The sequence below is a fragment of the Helicoverpa armigera genome, chromosome 26 (genome assembly GCF_030705265.1).
Source record: "Helicoverpa armigera isolate CAAS_96S chromosome 26, ASM3070526v1, whole genome shotgun sequence".
Classification (NCBI taxonomy): domain Eukaryota; kingdom Metazoa; phylum Arthropoda; class Insecta; order Lepidoptera; family Noctuidae; genus Helicoverpa; species Helicoverpa armigera.
In genome coordinates, this window is record NC_087145.1 from 2093271 (window position 1) to 2113406 (window position 20136).

The 20136-nt window shown below is 36.2% G+C and overlaps 1 protein-coding gene across 1 annotated transcript in view; it reads right to left on the minus strand.

Moving 5' to 3' along the window:
• LOC110379742 (plastin-3) overlaps positions 1 to 20136 on the minus strand; it is a 53965-nt gene that overhangs the window by 2904 nt on the left and 30925 nt on the right. The window contains exons 2-14 of the mRNA XM_064041720.1: positions 14191 to 14277; positions 13183 to 13323; positions 10522 to 10603; positions 9273 to 9426; positions 8670 to 8833; positions 7094 to 7203; positions 6450 to 6644; positions 5780 to 5990; positions 3460 to 3590; positions 2808 to 2955; positions 2118 to 2269; positions 1559 to 1660; positions 918 to 1084 (exon numbers count right to left, since the gene is read on the minus strand). Of these exons, the coding sequence (XP_063897790.1) occupies positions 918 to 1084; positions 1559 to 1660; positions 2118 to 2269; positions 2808 to 2955; positions 3460 to 3590; positions 5780 to 5990; positions 6450 to 6644; positions 7094 to 7203; positions 8670 to 8833; positions 9273 to 9426; positions 10522 to 10603; positions 13183 to 13323; positions 14191 to 14277 (1844 nt within the window). The remainder of the gene's footprint in view (positions 1 to 917; positions 1085 to 1558; positions 1661 to 2117; positions 2270 to 2807; positions 2956 to 3459; positions 3591 to 5779; positions 5991 to 6449; positions 6645 to 7093; positions 7204 to 8669; positions 8834 to 9272; positions 9427 to 10521; positions 10604 to 13182; positions 13324 to 14190; positions 14278 to 20136) is intronic.

Genomic DNA, 20136 nt, shown 5'->3' on the forward strand with positions numbered 1-20136 from the left:
GAGACGAAACTCATACTGAATGTATGAGAAATTTTAACTTGACGAAGTGACTTTTACAGCTATAGTTATCTTGCACTGTGTCGAATATTGAAAACATCTTGTGTGAATTAATAAAAGTCCTAAGTATTGACTTTTAAAAGTTGTTGATAATCAAATGCCAGTGACCGGGCCAAGAAAATTGACATTTATATAGCGTGAAGCTTTGCATAAATCGGCCCGTTCACAAGCATTTCAAAACGTTCACAAACGAACAATAACAAAACGATGACACACAGACAATTCAAAATGTAAAATATGAACCCTCTTTTTTCATACTGGCAACATTGGTGATATACAAATAATACATCTATGGTAGAATTTTGATAAAATTGATTTAAAAGGGTGATGAAAATGTATATTATTTTGTATATAAGCCAGTGTTGCCAGCAGCATTGACGACACAGTACCACGATACATCACAAACTATCTATTTAGTGCTACATACAGAATAATTCCACGTTTATAATCAATTAATTTTATATAGGAGGATTTTAAAGGGACACAAAAGTCAACAAGGACTGGCTTGCACAAATGCTTATTGCAGATTTTTTACCGTTAAATATATGTATTTAAAATAAAATATTTCGATTTCCATGGGCTTGTGGTCTTAGAAAGTACCAGCTTTAGTGCTAGATTTAAACACTTTTAACTTAATTCAAGATCCTATAAATGTAGCACTAAACCCAATACATTTTTAAGACCACATTTTATAAAAAAGGAAATATTGACCATGACGTTACGTATTTAGTATACTGACAGTTGAAATTAGCTGTCAACTGTCACGTTGACATTTGACAACTGTCACATTTTACGTCAACGTCAATATAGGATCGTACAAAACGTGTATGTCTGTATGTAGCGTCGTATTAAACTCTTACTGCGGCGGCGCGTCCATGGCGGGGATGTAGTCGAGCGCCATGAGGCAGGCGAACACCGTCATGATCATCTTGGGCTTGCGCTCCGTGATGTCCTCCGGGAGCGCGTACACGCGCGCGCCGCAGCGACGCGCCATTGATATCGCGTATTTAGCGTTCGCGTGGTTTTCCTACGAATTTTTAAGTTGGTTAGATGTTAGAAATACGTGGTGAAGAATTTGGGAGTTAGTATAAAGTTGCTTGCCGGTTCTTCTCCATAAGACCCAGTCATTGGAAGCTTTTGACATTTCTTAAGAATCTGTAATAGGTCTTTTTTAAATAAAAAAACTTTGATTTTGAGGAACAAAAGGGGAAATTTTGATATAAATATACAAAAAATTCAGGGAAAATTTTTATCAGTTGTGTAATTAGTGAAGAGTCGGTTTAACGAGGGGTTTTTTCAATGAAAAAGATTAAATAATCAAGTAAAGTGCAAGTTTGCTACTGTATTTATTGAATTGAATACCCTAATATAATATTGACTCCCCCATATATAACCAAGCTTGGCCTAGGTACTTATAACACTAGGAGACTGAATTTAATTCAAAATTTTAGAATGAGACTAAAACATGAAAGAATAAAAACATTACAAAACAAATACTAACCTCTTCATTGCCTCCGGGCAGTACAACATCGTAGTTGATGGAGCCGGGCTTGATGGCGTCGATCAGGTCGATCACCACTTTGCCGTCAGCTAATACCTCGTCCTGTGAATAAGTAAAATAGATTAGTATTGACTTATGTATTTGTACATAACTGTGGGATTTGTGTTGTTTTTTTTAACTGTATATTTCGGTCTATACGAGGTAATTTAAAGAAAGGAATAAGTAATACTATAGTTTCGGTAAAAGAAACCATTCAGTGTATATTAAAAGTATTATTACTAACTAGCTATTTTCGTTTAGCCGAAACAGGTTCGTAGGTTCATACGTAACTTGAAAATCAATTCATTTTTTAGTAACATTAAATGGACTGAATGATTCATTCGAAACTAGCGATTGCCCACGGTTTCACCTACGTCCTTAGGAATTATTTCCAAAATCCTTTCTTTACAACTTTGTGTACAATTTCATAGTTCTAGACCTTCTTCATTATGTTGAGCTGCTATTTTCTTTGGCACGAACTTAACGATGAAAAAGATCAACTAACAAAAACACAACATACCTGGAAGCTCCTAATAGAAGACGATTTGCCAGCCGCACTGAGTTTGTTGTTGACCCATTGCACGATCTCCTTCTCAATGATGGGGTTACCAGTGTTCGCCAGTCGCGTCAGCACGGAGAGGGTGTATGCTCGCATTAATTGCCAGATTAACGCTGGAAAGTAAGAAAAAGAGATAAGTTAACGACCTATGGAGAACAAAATGACTAGATTAAAAAAAACAAAATGTCTTAAGACAGTAGCGTGACCAAATGCGGGATTTCGGAGGACGAGAAACGTTTCTAGCTTCGCACTTATACGCCTTCTTTGGAAATCAAGACCAATCTGTTGACAGATGTGTCAGGATACCCGAACGCCTCCTTAATTATTATTAACTGAATGTTTTGGTCGCTCCTACTGTCCGTTACTTGACCTAATGGCTTTTCCGACCATTTTCCTTCGTCTGTGGCCAATCATATAATATTGCAAGGGCCTCTTTTTAACGATAACAAAAATCATCAAATTACCCCTTGCGCTGTGGGTTAGCAGCGGTGAGGGAGTGTCAGACTTTTACTGACTAAAAATCCATCGTGTCCTTTCGCAGGCCTTTTATGTACCAGGGCCGCGGTAACTCTTTCGAACAATGGGGCCTTGAGGCTAAAGTGGGCCAGCTCCAAGGCTTGTTCCATGCCGACATGTGTGACTCATACATACCTAGCGTGAGCGTGGCGTTCCCCTCGTTGATGTCGGCGCCGGCGATGCCGACGAGCGAGAAGCCGAGCTGTCTGCCGAGCTCCACGGCGTAGTTACAGTTCTCCAGACGCTCCATGAACTTGCGCAGCTTAGAGAATTGACGGTGCACCTAGAAAAAGTGTCCGGTATTCAAAAAACTGACATATTTTTCGTTCGAAAATTATCGAGTAGGTCTGCCTCTATCCCCAAATAATTGCTATGAGTGCGGCGTGAAGGAGTGTCAGATTCTTACTGACTCAAACCCCCATGTTCTTTCTTAAGCCCACAGTATACCGGAGTCGCGGTAACTCGCACGCGGTAAATGCACATTTATTAGCTAGGAGCGCCACAATTAGTCTGTATATTAAGCAGAGGAACTCGCTTGGCGCGATCCTACCAAGGCAGGATAAACTTGCCTTGGAATGGCTGCCAATGGGCCTCATACGACAAAATATTATAAAAATCATAATCATTCCTTCATACAACAAAGTGCAGACTGAAATACACCATTATTTCTTAAAATCCTAACATATGTGCTAACATTATAATTGCCTGAAGTAGGTTGAAAATCGGAAATGCTTTTGAATAAAACTATAAGAGACAGTTGCAAAGATAAAAATTAAGGATAGTTTACCTTCTTCCAATTAACAATGCCCGGCTTGATGATATCGTAGAGCTGGAAGATAACAAGACCGTCCGTCAGGTCGGAGTACAGCCAGTTCACGTGCGGCGCCACGCCCATCGAGTTCATCCAGTTGCGGTAAGCTGGGGGACAAACACCATACAATTTAATAAGCAATATATCCAAACTAATATTATAAATGCGAAAGTAACTCTGTCTGTCTGTCTGTCTGTCTTTCTGTCTGTCTGTCTGTCTTTTCTTCACGCCTAAACTACTGAACCGATTTGTGTGAAATTTGGTACAGACATAGTTTGAAACTTGAGAAAGGACATAGGATAGTTTTTATTGCAAAAAATAAAATAAAAATAAAATTATTCCGGACATATAGCGCCATCTATTGGTCAAATCAAAAATCTGCTGGTAGTCACTATTCCACGCGAACGAAGTTGCGGGCAAAAGCTAGTTTATATATATAACAATGAAACCCGCTTTCCGTTGTCACGACATAACATGAAAACGTCTTGACCGATTTGGCTGAAAATTAAAGGGAAGGTAATTTAGACCTGGGAGAAGGTTTTAGGATAGTTTTTGTCACCATCCGGCTGCGGGACACGGGTGAAAAGCTAGTTTTCGCCCGTGGTTTACAAATAGAAAGAAAAAAATTGAAAACTAAAAAACACTTGACAATTTTTTTTTGTATTCCTGACAGTAAACCCTTTCATTTGACACCCAAATCATGGAGGTGTATTTCAAAAAGCCAGTCCGCCATATTGGGGAGTCCGCCATAATGGATTTGTAATGACGTTTCTTAGCTAGTCATGTATTGTCATCAGAACTCAGAGCGTATGCAAAATTGTATCCTAATCGAAGACCGGAAAGTGGGTCACATTAAGATTCAAAGATTTTGTAGTATAATAATATATCAAAAAATTCATCCCCGTCGCATTACCTCGTTGGATGACCATGCTAATCCTTTGTTCGAGGTAAAAGACAGCCTTTTGGTCACGAGAAGCGTCAACTAATGTAGAATAAATAATAATGGCCATACAAATAGATAATATTCCCCACATGTAAACAAAATTTTACAAACACAGTGTTTTATAAGATGTTGATAAATATACATACGCATAGAAATAAATAATATTCCATATATGTAAACACATTTTATGAATAACTTGTGGCCATAAAGTCCAATATTTTGTTACAAAAAATGTGATAAATGAAGAACCGCTCGACAGATTTTGTGCAAACTTTACATAGACCCATCTACTAAATAGTCTGGACGTAGCCTAAACATTTGGTTGGGTTCCATGGGTCTCGCTGCATAGATTTTAGAGTGTGGATACATTATAAGCACGTATTTTTAGCACTATCCACTCCCGATCAACAACACTTAACCATCAACTTTCTATTTGTAAAAAAAAAACATTTAAAATGGTAATTTTACAAAAATGACTACACATACACATTCTTCAGAAGTAAAAACGCAACTTAGTAACTCGCCGATTAAGTTAGTTATGTGATCGGATAAAATGTATAATTAGGGACATAACACACACTAGACACATCATACTTTTTCTTACGACCACTGATTTTCAAAAGGATTTTTTGCGGACAGTCGTAGATTAAATAGGAAGTAAACAATAGGTTCAAATGCGTTTTTTCTTTCAATCATTCTGGTGTCTATTGTTATTTTGAAAGGTGTCTCGCGAATATTTAAGAATTGAATTCTTGGTACAAATAAATACATGTAACATAACAGACTGTGTGACGTGTATATTGAAAGAAAAAGTGCTATACACACAATATGCATACTTAAAAACTGACTGGGTTCATACATATTTAAACATTACACATTACATAACATTATTTGTAAAGAGCTAAGGAAAACGGACAGAGATGTCTTAGTAGTAGCGTCCTGTTTTTCTTTTTTGGTACGGAATGCTACAGTTAAAACTCTACAGTTAAAATTTAACTCACAACATACTTAAAAAGATATACACGCGAAATATTGTCTTAAAAATCTCATAACATAATTTGAGTGACTTTCGCTATCTGCACAGTCGACGCATGCAAATAATGTAAAACATTGCGGTTTCCATTTCAACTGAATTCAAGTTTTTAGTATATTACCGTTAGTTTTCTTTTGATGTGTCCATTCTCTTTGTGAATGAGTATATAAGAGGAAGTTTGAAAGTGGAACCAGTAACAGAAAAGCTGCATTCAAACCGGCTGTCAGAGAGACATGTGTGTCAGGAGTCAGGACCTTGACTTGATCACAGGTTAGCACGAGGCAGCAAGATCTACAGGTGACAAGGCATAAGGCACTCACTCTTCTCCTCCCGTGTCTCGTCAAGCTGGTGAAGTTCCTCAGTGTCAGCTGACCGCTGGAGTCCAGGGTGCTGGTTAAACAGATTGGCTACGAAGGCCAAGTTGAGCTTGTAGACTCCGGCCACCACGTCTGCGGGGGTGACGAAGGCACGGCATCGGAGTTTGGCAGCTTGTTGCAGCATCAGCTCGGCACGACGGAGGTGGTCGGTTTCCTGGTGAGATGAAATTAGAGAGGTTAGTTTAAAACTGGTGTTAAACACATACAGCCTTACTACAAAACGGACCTTATTTCAACGTCATAATCTGTCATTTTTTTAGACATGTGTTCAACAGACGTTTAAAGTTTTTGTGGTACGACGTAAAATGTCCTTACAACTTCTTAAAATGGCATGGCTAATATAGACATATCCTGAGTTTGATTAAGGCTAGCCATCCACGTCAAACTTTTTGTAGGACAGATAATCGGGCCGATTTTTTGTAGGACTTTCTGACCGACTTTTCGTAGGTTGTGTGTAAAGTACACAACCTACGAAAAGTCGGTCAGATTATTGATATAATTGTGGTCTATTTTTCTCCTACAAAAAATCGGTCACCGATTTATCGGACGTGGCCAGACAGACTCAATATGGAAATTGGTATCTCCAGCAGCCTGCATGCTAGTGTGTACATACCCTGAGAGCATCCAGCGTGACGCCAGCATCATCGGGAGCGATCTGCTTGAGCAGGTACGAGTATATCTCGGAGTCGGCCACGTCTTGCTGGAAGTTGGTGCAGCGACGCGTGACTCCGGCACTCTGGAGCTGGTGGTTCACCCATCGGAGGAGGATGGCCTCTGGTGATAAGGCTAGGAGGTCTTCGATGCGTTCCTGTGGAGAAAGGTTGGTTTTTGAGTAAGTTGATACATCAATAGGTAGTTGAAAATACCTTGACGGTTTTTGATGGTAACAAGGGTCCCTTACTCCTTAGTAAGATTTTAAATCATTTTCATTAGCAGTCAAGCTAACAGTAAATTGGTCCAAGGATTCCCATTTTATCAAAGAAAATAAAACATACGGGGAATCCATTCACCTACAATACCATACATCAAAATCGATTTTGAAATAATATGCTTACCTAGTACTTAATGGCGGCTTAAAGTAGCCAGATTTGATGTTTAAAAATGCTTTTTTTTAACTTGTAAAATGTTTCAAACTCAAAATGTTTATTCGCTCGTTTAGGTATTTAAAGATGTTGATAATAATGTTCTCACGGGTTCAGAATAATGTCCAAAGTTACCATATTCTCATCGCAATATAAAGTAGTTTTCGTTACAAACCTGATCATTGAGTAGCTCCGTAAGGCCGGGGCAGTGTTCCAATGTGATCTGGTTGAAGAGACCGATACGGATGATCTGCCATAGTAGACCGAGCACCAAGTGGGGTTTGCCTGTAGACAATATACAAATGTTAGTGGAAATACATGAGGTGTATTTTAGAGAAATACGAAAGATTATTCGAAAGTTTGTTAAGGTTAGTGGGGTAATAAAAATAAAGCAAAAGTTGGCAGGTACTTTATACATTTAAAGAATTTAGATTATAAGTTCTTGGTAATTTTTTGAGTAACTTCAATATCACCAGCCCTGGAACTTTTAGGTCTTCAGAAGTCACACACAGCTGGGTTTCGGTGTCTTAATATTATAATTTTTCCTACCCACAGAGGAAGGAGCCATTTGGCGTCATCATCTGCCTAGCCAACTACGTCAGAGTCCAGTAAGTGCCAGTGTTTTTCATGGAGCGACTGCCTATCTGACCTCGACGACCCAGTAAGGCCGGAAATTGAAGCTTCAAGCTGTCGCCTCTGACTGCTTTGAGCGGTCCGCGTATTGCGGGCCTAAGCCCACTTGATATCTCACCTCCTAAATAAAAAAGTACATAATTTCCTTCAGTAGCGGCGTAAGGGGGGGGCGGAGGGGGCGGTCCGCCCCGGGTGCCACGTCTAGGGGGGTGCCATCTCGGTCGGCACATATCTGCACGACCAGGATGGCGCGGGCAAAATTGACAAGTCACTGAGGGTGCCATTCTAATCTGCAAAGCCTAGGTTCACTAAATGCACGATATTCAAACAAAACCACAACAGTGCATGCGCGAGACGTCGAGGCAACACTGAGAGGGGTGACACAGTCGGGCTGTCACCCCTCTCTTTCTTGTTTATTTTTGTTCTGTTTCCTGATTACTTAAATTAATTCCTCAAACTTAGAAAAAAACTTCTTCTGCGTTTACTTCTTGAGTCCTCAATCTAACAAAAAGTTAAAGCACCGAAGTAGCAAAAACAACTGACGCTCTACGCTGACGATTTCTAAGTTGTTTAGGAAGTGGAGGACTTTTGTGTACCAAAACTCAAAAAATTTCGCGCTCGCTCCGCTCGCGCCTTTCACATTACGGTGGTTTTTCTAATTTCTTTAGGTATTATTGAGTCCCAAAAATCAAAAATTTCGCGCTCGCTACGCTCGCGGCTTTTCCACTTTACGCCTGTTTCTTTTAAACTCTTTAAGGGACTTTACTGTTCTAAAATTCAAAAATTTCGCGCTCGCTACGCTCGCGGCTTTTTCACTGGACACTGGTTTTTTAGAAACATGTTTGAGTTATTTTAAGTCTCAAAACTCAAATGACACGGGATCGCTTCGCTAGGGCTTTATAAGTTTGCAGTGATCTGTCTCCGGTTTCTTTATGTTAAACCTAGCAAAAAGCACCATGAATGATTTCTACACGATTTTTAAGTACTTTAATTTACAATTTTAGCCCGTGATTATATTTTGTCGTTTTTTTTTGTGGGGAGGGGGAGGGACGGGGGGTGCTCAATAGGTAGTACGCCCCGGGTGCCACCCGATGCTACGCCGCCACTGATTTCCTTACCTTTAGCGAGATCATGTGCATCAATATTGACGATATTACAGCCAATAGCTTGCGAGGAGACGAGCGCTAGCGTCAAGTTTTCGTGTTTCGTGTATAACGTTAAATTCTTCTTGTTGATCGCGCGTTCGTCTATCGTGTCGGGGCACGAGTGGTTTATTACTTTGCTGGAATAGGAAAAAAATGAGATATTGTTAATATTTGGTAAAATGAATAAGGATGTTAATAAAATAGGTAAAATGGACTCATAGCCAAATACAGTAAAATACTAAATGACTATCATTTAGTATTTTACTGTATTCTCCCGAACGCTCTTCACCCCTATCTGTGCGTTTTTGCTGGTAGGAAGAGGCGGATCAAACTTCCGAATAATAAAATATATCCTTCTGTTAGGTTAAAGAACTTTAATAAAAAATATACTTTCATAAATATATAAATAGTTCTCCAAAACAAACAGACAGACACGTGTTGATGGGGAGTTAGTAGCACCATTCTTCCCAGCAATAAGAAATAGGTGGTGAAGGGCTAGAGTTTTGGGGCTGTCTTTCTATTTCTATTGATTTCCAAAAAAGTGTTAATTTCCAGTGCTAAGTCCAGTTTACTCACCATAATATAAGACCGTCTTTAAGCTTCTCGTACAACTGTTTGCCCTCATGGTCTATGGGCAGCAGATGTTTGAGGTCGGGATCGTGTTCCAAGTTGCTGTTGATCCACCCGGAGAACGCCATCTGCTCTTCGAGCCGTACTGAGTGAGTTGTGCCTGGAAAAAGAGACATTTTCTTGAGATTAGTTCTGAATTTTCTCATTAAAGAAATATTAATAATCTCTATCAGGTCAGTTATAAAAAGTGAAGGTTTTGACTCATTCAAAAGCAGCAGTGCAGAGAAGTTTCAACTTTAAACTACAACGTTAAATATCCTGTCTCTGGATTATCAGTAGTAATCCTGAGCGGAGCAATTATATTGATTGTTCTGACCTGTGTTATGAATATCTAAATTCATATGTGTTTACTTATTTAATTTATTCCTACGCCTGTGTTCAAGATCTACGCGCGAAATTAGGAATGAAGCCTTTTATTTATCTTTTATAAGGCTGCGAGTGAAGTTAGAATTAACGATAAAATCTCCTGTATACCCTTGACCTAATGCTGATATTTTTTTCTTAGACCACTAGATTAGCATTCAGCATCCGTATGACAGTTAAAAATTGTCCTTGTTTATTGTTATTATAGAAAAGATAACATTCTCCGTTAAAATCAGCACATGCATGTTATTTCTAACGCCTACATACATAACATAGCGACCTAGATTATTTAGTTTTATTGCTTAACTGATAAGCTTAGGTACATACTTATTAGTTTTTCTATTGGCGTGGCGAAACCTTGGCTCATATTTTTATGCGCTTGAACATTAAATATTGCTATTATCACAAGAAATCAATAGGTTTTTTCTATTGATATTTATTATATTTTTATTTATTGTTAGTTGGAAATATTTTATTATAAGGTCGGGTATTATTGTTTGTCAGGAGGAAGATCTTAGCAATGCCAATTTATGAGAATAAATGAAAGTAATATGGTTTTTGCCAGAAGGATACTACAGCTACCTGTTAAATTTTAAACCAATTTTGATCAAATTAAAACAGGGTAAACCTGTTTAGTTAAATTTTGTAAAACAGAAACATAAGTGTTTTTATATCTTCTAACGAAATTAAAATACTTATAGATATTTATTTGCAATAATCTTGTTTTTTGAACAGATTAACATTTCAATAAAGATTAGAAAGAGTGAATCCACATGAAAAACTTTCGTTTTAATAACTTGAGTAATATAAACATTTGTATAAATTTCCTTACCATCACTGGACGCTTCGCTCATGCCACCCAAATGTTCTAGATTCTCCTTTTTACTGACTGCTTGTTTGAATGTACTGGAAACCTGAAATGTAACATATGAAGTTGTTATTACAAAGAATAATTAAACACTGCTTGATTATATGTTTAACAAAAACCCTGCTAAGTATTCAGATTCAAGCCCATTTACACCGAGAGCATAAACATTAGTTTTTCGTAAAGCAACTGTTTTCTTTATTTTATACCCTTTAATTCTTTATCCAATATGTTACAAATTACAATTTCTATGCTTTATTTACGAAAAGTAATTTTAGTTAAAACGCATCATTAAAACCAGTGTGTAATTCTAACCATTGTATTATATTCCTTTATAATCTGAATTTTAAACACAAATGGGGAATACACATTTCTGAATTCCCCATTTGAATTCAGGGAAGATTATGAGAGTTACCCTTTACAAAAAACTATCTTAGTCAGACGAAACATAACAAACAAACCCAAATTCCTATACTTAATTATGCCTAAACATTGTTCTACTAATTTGTGTAACAAGTACTCACTGAACTAATTGGGTTATCTCTCAGTAATTATTAGGTTTCCTAGAATACTAACAATTAGCTAATGTTGAAATTTAATTAGCGCAGTTATTATTGAAAACTAAGACACAGTTAACAATTTCACTGCGAATAATATCATACATTTAACTCTTATATGAGGGACTACTGTATTCCCGCGGTTCCCCTCGCGTCCCGTGGTAACTAATGCCCGTACCGGGATAAAATATAGCCAATGCGGAAAATAAAAGCCGAAATAATATTTTCTTTATTTTAATTAAAAAGTCGTGGTGGCCTAGTGGGTTCGATTCTAGGTCAGGCAAGTACCAATGCAACTTTTCTAAGTTTGTATGTACTTTCTAAGTATATCTTAGACACCAACGGCTGATACAAAGGTGAAGGAAAACATCTTGAGGAAACCTGGACTATAAAGTCTGAAATCACCAACCCGCATTGAGCAAGCGTGGTGATTAATGCTTAATCTTTCTCCGTGTGAGAGGTCTGTGCCCAACAGTGGGACGATAAAAAGGCTGTAACATTCATTAAATTCCAACGAAATTTTGGTTTTGTATTCTATTTAGTCTTAGTGTTTGTATTTGCTTGTAATTCTAACCATTGCAAAACAGAGCCTTGGAACCCGACTTAAAAAAAAAAAGCTGACGCATATATTTTTTCATACTTCCAAATCGGCACAATAACTGTTATATGATAAAATATTCATACACAAGACTACAATACGCCCAGCCTTGTAAAAACTATTATACATATGTATAGCTATTAATAAAAAACAACGACATAAGATCGTTGACCTGACATTTTACAATCATGCATTGCAATTACTGATTATTTAAAAGTAGAATTTTATTATAATGTGTAGAGGCAAAGCTCTCGCCAACCTTTATGGCGGCTCGAAACATTCCGCAGATACCATTTTCTGCACAGTGGGTTAAATATTATACCCTAAAGAGAAAGATATTAAAAATTACGTGGGGATTAGTGATGGTTTAAATACAACCAGATTCTAATAAAAAATGTATTTTAACCGACTTAAAAGAGGTGGTTCCGTGTTTAATCTGTATGTTTGTATGCGGTTAATTCACGTTTGGCTGAACAGATTTTGATGCTGCTGTTAGCACAGTATTTGTCAGACTTAGGAGAAGGTTTTAGGCACCTTTGTTTAAGTCGGTTTTGTTTTTCTTGGTAAAAAAAGTTTTATTATTTACACTAAAGTAAGGAGTTGGATTGATAGTGGCTCTTAGAAAAAATCTAAAAATAAAATCCAGAATTAATCCGATTACATTAAAATGATTTCTGATAGTTAACACGGGGGCGAATTGCCATCAAATAAAAAAAATCGTAAACCAAGAATAATGCCTATAAAACGGTAAAGAGAGCAGTATACTGGCAACCCTGCATTAACTGTCATCTATTTGACCCCAATGATTAGTTTTATTACTTTATTGAGCGACTTTGAGTTAATCTGTTCATATAAATAGTTTTAACGTCCTGTCAATGAGTTTATTTATGAGGATAATAATATTAATATGTTTGACTTGGCTACGGTTAAATTAATTTGTCGATTAGCAGATGTTTATGTATGAGAGTCAATTTCATCGAAGGCTGTTTTTGTAATCGGTCGTTTAAACGAGGACTTTTAAAAAGCTGGAATTTTCGTGGAACCTACTCCCCTTCTTAACTCTACTTTTGGAATCATTCGCTTTACTGCTTTAGGATTTACAGTCCCAAATAAAGTTATAGATAAACAGCTGGTTACCTTAATCGGAGGTTTGACATATTGTTGAAAAGTTATTTTTGAAGTCGAAAAAAAAAGTCCAAGTTCTTCGACAACACAAACGAAACTCAAAAACGTTTATTTAAATTAGATTGATAAATCAGCACTTTTCGAACGTGAAACAGTTGTTTTAAGAACCTCCTCCGTTTTGGGAAGTCGGTTAAAACAGATTATGTTGTCGAAGAACTTGGGCCTTAGTCAATGTTTGAAATTTTATTATGTTTAAAATTGCATGAACCGAATTTCAGCATACTTCACCCAGACCAACAAATTAACATATTATTCTTTCTAAAATAGCAATAAAAACTTCACAATTACCTGTTGAGCCTTCAAATTGGCGCACAACTCCTCGAACTCGCCGAGGCTGATGCCGTTCTTCCTCGCGTCTCCGTTCATGCTGCCGTTGACGCCACGTTTGTTGTTCCCATTGTCGTAGTACTCTTCGATCATACACCGGACCTGATGAGGAGGAGGAATTAAGACTTTAAAAGTTAGGAAATTGGGTTGGATTTTGTATGTGGACTATGTGGAGGCTGCCCCCTTAAGCATTCCAAATGATCCCTTGGCCCACGTCAGAAATCGGTGCCCGAATTTTTGTAAGTTTTTTTTTCAATACTCAATTCTTTAATGCGTACCATTATGTTTATAGTTGTTGGTATACAGGTTATACAGAGTTATTGCCTAAGTGTATAAATATTTACTAGAGTACTAAAATAAAAGAACTGGATTTAAGTAATCAATCAAACTAACTTTAACTATTAATAGCTACTAATTAATAACAAGCTACTATTACTGAGACTTGACAAGATTTATTGACTGCTTAGATAATTGTTTTGATTGATTGCGTAAATTCAATTTAGTTGTTTCTTTCATGAATATTCAGCACCATTGGAATATTATACTAAAATACTAACTGTATTTAAGTGAACTATTTCTATTTACTATTTTATTTTATTGAAATAATTGTTAGCAATGGCCCATATGAATTTTAAAATAACATTTGAAAGTTTACTTAATATTTTGAGAAACTTTGTAACAGCTAGTTTCTTCATCAAAAGTTAAAACCAAAGTAAAAGTCAAAGTAATGTCTAAAGTAAAAGTAACGGTCAAATTCAATTTTTCTATTAGTTTTGATGTCACTTTAGCCCTGGAAAAAACGAATTTGACCGTTACTTTTACTTTAGACATTACTTTAACTTTTACTTTAGACATTCTTTAACTTTTACTTTTGATGAATAAACTGGCCGTTAGTGTTAAAACTTAAGTATATGTATCATGTTTGATAGTCTATCTGGTTATTGCTTATTATAATAGGTACATATTTACCTTCCATTGTGGGATTTTGTAACCGACGCTGTCGAGGGCTTCTTTCAGCTCCTTCAAATCGATGTAGCCACTGCTATTTGTGTCCAACTGTAAATAAAGAGAAAATAACATAAGTAACGAAGGAATATATTATAAATACATTTATGAGGCAAGTTCATCTCGCTAAAAGGCTTCAATATCTTTTAAGAACAAGTATTGTTCAATTATTCCTAAAAATATAAGGTCAAGATTTAAATATGATTTATTTTGCAACAGAACTAACAAAAAAACTATTGAATAATTGGTAAATATGACTATTTGTTTACTATCCGAACACAAATTGCTGCTGTTAAGAAAATAATTAAATTGAATAATTTGCATTATAAACCTAAACAACTAAGCATCACTTTTGTTTTCTATCGCATATACTATTAACATACAAACCACATAATTTTAATTTAACGGTCTGTAAAATTAATTACAAGTTTCGGTCTTTACACTGCGGGCCAGAAAATTGTAGGCATTTTTACGCGCTTTACTCGAGAGCGGCAAAAGGAAGGGCTAGGGTTGTCACTGAAATGAATCGATTGAAAATATGAGTCAGTAATGTAGGCAAAAATGTTTTTAATTTGTGTACCTAGGGTAAGTATTCTGGGGTTCGGTGGGGGCGTAATTAAGGTGTAGGATTTCGGGTATTAAGTTACAAACCTCGTTTTAAAACATGTGAAATGTTACCATAGGATATATTTACACCTCCTACTCAAAGAAACACCATAAAGATGACTTCATATGAATTCATAGTTAATTTTATACTGAACGATCTGAGTCACTGATTAAACATGTGTTACATAGATCTTGACAGCTTGATCACAAAAACTTTGATGTAAGCTAAGGTTTTTAACCTGTTTTTTTAAGTAGGTACTGGAGAAAAAGAGGGGTTTTACAAGTTTAACCGATAGTGTTTCTGTGTGCATTTGAAAAGGTTTTTTTTTTATAATTTTGTTAATTTATGCGCCTTTACTTTTTTTCCCCGTGGCCTTCCAAACAAATGTAGAAACAACAAAATTAAAGTTTATAAATAAATTTCGCCGTTTCATTGTCATGCATAGCATTGTTTGCAAACTAAATCAAACTTTCTGCCTATATAACCTTCCTCTATCCTCTCAAATAACCATATGGCAACGAACTTCCGAACACACACAAAAGATATAACTTTACGTTCCGCAAAGCAAGGAATTATTGGCCTCGACGAACCTTTTTGTGGCTGTTCAAGTACACGACATAAGTATTTATGGTAATGCAGATTCACTGCAGAACTTGCATAAACAGCTTTATAAAAATCATGTTTGTTTATACTCAGAAGTCAGTTGGCTAAGATATGTGGATGATGTGACGTCAGGATGCTGATAAAGATCTTTCTTGTATCATCGTTTCCGTGATAAGACATCTACAATGACGGGACTTTGAGGATATAGGTCGAACACGATATTGAGATAAAATCTATCTATATCACACTTGATGACAACTCTCTTTCTTATGCAATACTCTTCTAGAAAACGTTTTTTAAAGGTAAATTATGGTATCTGGTGTTACTTTGCGGAAATCCATGATATAAAATGTTAGGAAAAATATTTCCCGTGAAGTGTTTTGCACCCGAGTGGTCGACGAGTCAACATCTCCTGAAGATGTGGAGGGGCGAAACACGTGTCGAGTATAGGTTCAGTCCTTGATTCATTGTCTCGGGGAAGTATCGCTTAATATTTTTCTTAACATTTAACTTCTTATTACAGAATTGGCAGTTTTAAACCAATACTTTGGTGAAATATTGATAAGACTACATTAAAGTGATATAACATACATAACTAGAGAGACATACGGATATCTATCTAACGATAGAAGAGAAACACGGACAATCAAACAATTGAGTGTTTATTAACAGTTGCGATTGGCGCAACTATATTACTCACCAGTGATATAACTGTCGTGATGTAAAGATTATAAGATGTAGTCATAATTTTGTAAAATACTGATAAAAAGGATTAGACCTAGATAAGAGGACATTCTGAGGATTATTTGACGCCGTGTGATAAGAGGTAAGAACAGGTGCATACTAAGTTAATAAGCAAATCGTGTAGGCTAAGATGATCTACAGACGTCATACGCATTAAGAAATACCTACTAATTTTTTTTTAAACAGTTTTGAACTATGGTTAACGTAGCTCACAAATAAAGTTTTTTTTTATATTGATGCTACAGATGTGTAACTTTTAGTCGACTAATATCAATTTATATGTAAACATTAGACGTTTCAATAGATATAAAAGTGTTTACAATAGGACATCCTATAGTCGAAACTTTTTGTCTTCTCATTATAACTGCAAAGATACTGACGTTGCAATTTGTAACAATCGATATCGATAAGTATATTAGTATTGTGTTAAAACTCTACACAAAATTATAGTATGCAATATACCTCTTTCCGTGTTACATCACAGTTTTTACGTACAATATAATTAGTAGCGGGTTTTAATTGCGTGCATCAAATAAATAATGTTAATGTGTACATGCTCTGTTTCCGACGAAATGTGGAAGCAAGGTCATCGGTACAACTAACTTATTGTTGTTCACTAAGATAGCGTTTGTGACCGTTGGTATATTAGAACATTTGATACATATAGAGAAGTTTTTGTTTAAGTGTTCAAAAAACTTTTGTCTTTCGTAAGGGTAAGTTTATGATATGATTAATGACATTTATTCAATGGAACGCATTACGAACGAAGTTATTTTTTTACAAGTTAGTAAAGTTATCTTTATCATTAGATATTATAAGGACAACGAAATGTTAGGTATAAGCTGATATGAGGCTAAATTGCGACAAAACCACGTAGCAACATCATCCTTAATTATCCTATGACGTTAAACCTCAGAAAAACAAACATTAACTATTATAATAATGTCATTTTACATAATCTATAGAGGAAAATTAATAACCACACTAAATCCAATAATGGTAACAAATCAATTTACCTACTCAATTATGTGAAACAATTCTTCACGTACAATTTTGATAATCGATTCAGTCACTAAATATAATTTGATTACATACAATAAAAGTTAACATTAATCAATTAATAGGTCAATCGCCGAAAAAAAATGTTTAACAAAACAGTTAATTAATTAATTTGTTGATGTCGATAACCCTGACAGTTTAATTGAAAGTTGACCTGTGCCCATTATTTTGTCCGGAAGTGTAGTTTGACATAGTTTGTCAAGTTCCTACCAATTTAGTATTTTTGGATCATTTTGAGAGTACATATTTTGTGACATTACTTTTTATATCTTTACTAATACAATATTTTAGAGTAATTTTTCTACTTTGTTTGTATCATCCTTGGACTCGAAATTACTCGAACCGATTTGAAAAATTCTTTCACAACTAACATAGCTACATTATTCCCGAATTTGCCCTGGGTACGGGAAGAAGTTGTTTCGGGACGCGGGTAAAACGTCGGGAAAACAATGATTTCAAATCTTGAAACAACTAGTTTTTTGGTTTCAGTCACAGGTTAATAAAATACCAAAGCGGATAACTTTGGTAAAAATAGAATCTATGTAGCAGTTACTAAATTATTATCTTATCATATCAGTTTGGTTTCTGTGAATTACGACAATATTGCTGTAAAATATAATAGTTTGATTAAATGGCGCCAGCAAAAAAACTTAAAAATATTTAACATTTTAGGCATTGATCGAGGAAGGTTAAAGGTCACTTTTTATCCAGGTGCGCGAATTTCTCACGGGACGTTAGTAAAACCTCTGGCGGAAGCTAGTATATGTGGAAAATTATATAATTGAAGAATTACTGAATGAAAACTAGTCAAGATATGAGCATGAATCACCCTACGTTAGTTGTAAGAATTAGATACGGCAGATTTTTATACCATGACCGATCCAAGGCCATGGCGGAACGGAATATGACCACATACACTTGAAGGCCGCACTTGAACGTACTATTATATATGTATTTTGTTAAGAAAACCTACGTAAGAAATTATCTTGATTTGAAAGAAGGAGATCATTAAAACTTCGATGTAAATCTTCTGAATACAGGGCATTATTATGCTACATTTATTAACGGGTGAAATAGATATGGAAATATGTATATTAAAGGTAGAATTCCGTGGGTCGCGGCTTACGCAGCCGCGCGCGGCTTACGACAGTCGTCGGCCTCGCGCGACAATAGTCAACCTATGAAAATGTATGGCGCCGCTGCCGAGGCTCGCGACAGTCGCGCGCGGCCGACGAATTTCGTAAGCCGCGCGCGGCATTGTGTTGAAATTAGTAGATTTTGTTCGTCCGTTCCCTCTAGTCGAAGTGCTAATTGATATCCTTGAAGAAGAAGAGGATGACGTATTGCTGTGGCTGTATTATGAAAATAGATTACCAATCGACCCTATTTTTAAAATGGAAATGATGAAGGATACTACCCAATACTGATTCAAAAGCATTTGTATTGTAATGAAAACAAAAGGAAGTTTTGCCGACTAAATAAAAAACAATTCAATTCTGGTTTTACTAAAATTATATAGATGTTACTAAGCGCTAGACCATGTTGAGATGCATACGGCCGCGCGCGGCTTACGAAATTCGTCGGCCGCGCGCGTCTATCGCGGACCTCGGCAACGGTGCCATACATTTTCATAGGTTGACTATTGTCGCGCGCGGCCGACGACTGTCGTAAGCCGCGCGCGGCTGTCGTAGCCGCTATCCACGGAATTCTACCTTTAAAGTAAGATCAACAATACCTACAAGGGATCGACTTGGATGGGTAACCGGGTCTGAGTTGAAGAGGTCAGATAGGCAGTCGCTCCTTGTAAAACACTGGTACTCAGCGAAGACTGAAAGCCGACCCCATCATTGTTGGGAAAAGAGGGTTGGCAGACGATGAATGACTAACAAAACTCTATTACTATGAATTTCGTGTAACAACATAATTCTTCTACCTTTTTAATAAACTTGATTACACAAAACTTAATACACACAGCACATACAGTAAATTACCAAGGCAGCAGTCAATCGTAACTTACAATATTCCGTGCCGAGACCACATACTTAGCGATTGTTTAAACAGATGGGCCTCCGAATTCGGTTGACTCATTTCTATACCACCATGTTGGAACTGAATAGACGTACCTAATATTTTAAGAATGATCGTAAAAGGTAAAGAAGAAGGTATTTTGTTGATTATGTAAAATTGATATTAGAAATTGGCTGTGGGTTTCACCCACGTCCTGTAAATACCAATTCCTCCTACCGAGTAAAAAAAACCACGTTCTTTCATATTTCAATTAAATCGCTACAGCAGTTTAGTTCTGATAGAGACAGACAAGCAGTTTCGCATTTTATAATATTAGCAAGGATTTAACAATGTGTGTCAGGTTTTCAAAGAAAAACGGCTGTACCAATATACATGAAAATAGTTATATGAATAAAACGAGAATATAAATGGTTGGAATACATAGCTTTTTATCAAAAGGCAAAGTTTCTTCAAGATGCGGATAAAAGCGTGAAAAAGTTTGCGAAATAAGAAAAAAGCTTGCTGTGAAATTGACCCCAGACTTCCACGAATAAGAATAGAAGATAAATTGTATCTTACGAAAAAACTCAAGTAGGCTACTTATTTTGAAAGAACTACTTCAATTAGACTTTCCTTAACCAGAAAAGCTTCCTGTAATAAATATTCAAATTATCAGGATATCCTAAATTATAGTACTCATGGTGTAAGACAAATAAGGAAACATAAAAAGCAATTATTCTACAAGAAGCCAGAATGACTTCCTTCTTTCAATTATTTTGGAAAAGGACATTGAGAGAAAGTCCCCTTTGTAAAAAATGAAAAAATAACGAGGACATTTACATAGAAAGTGGATATTTTATAGAAATTGAATATTTTGTTTCTGATGTATA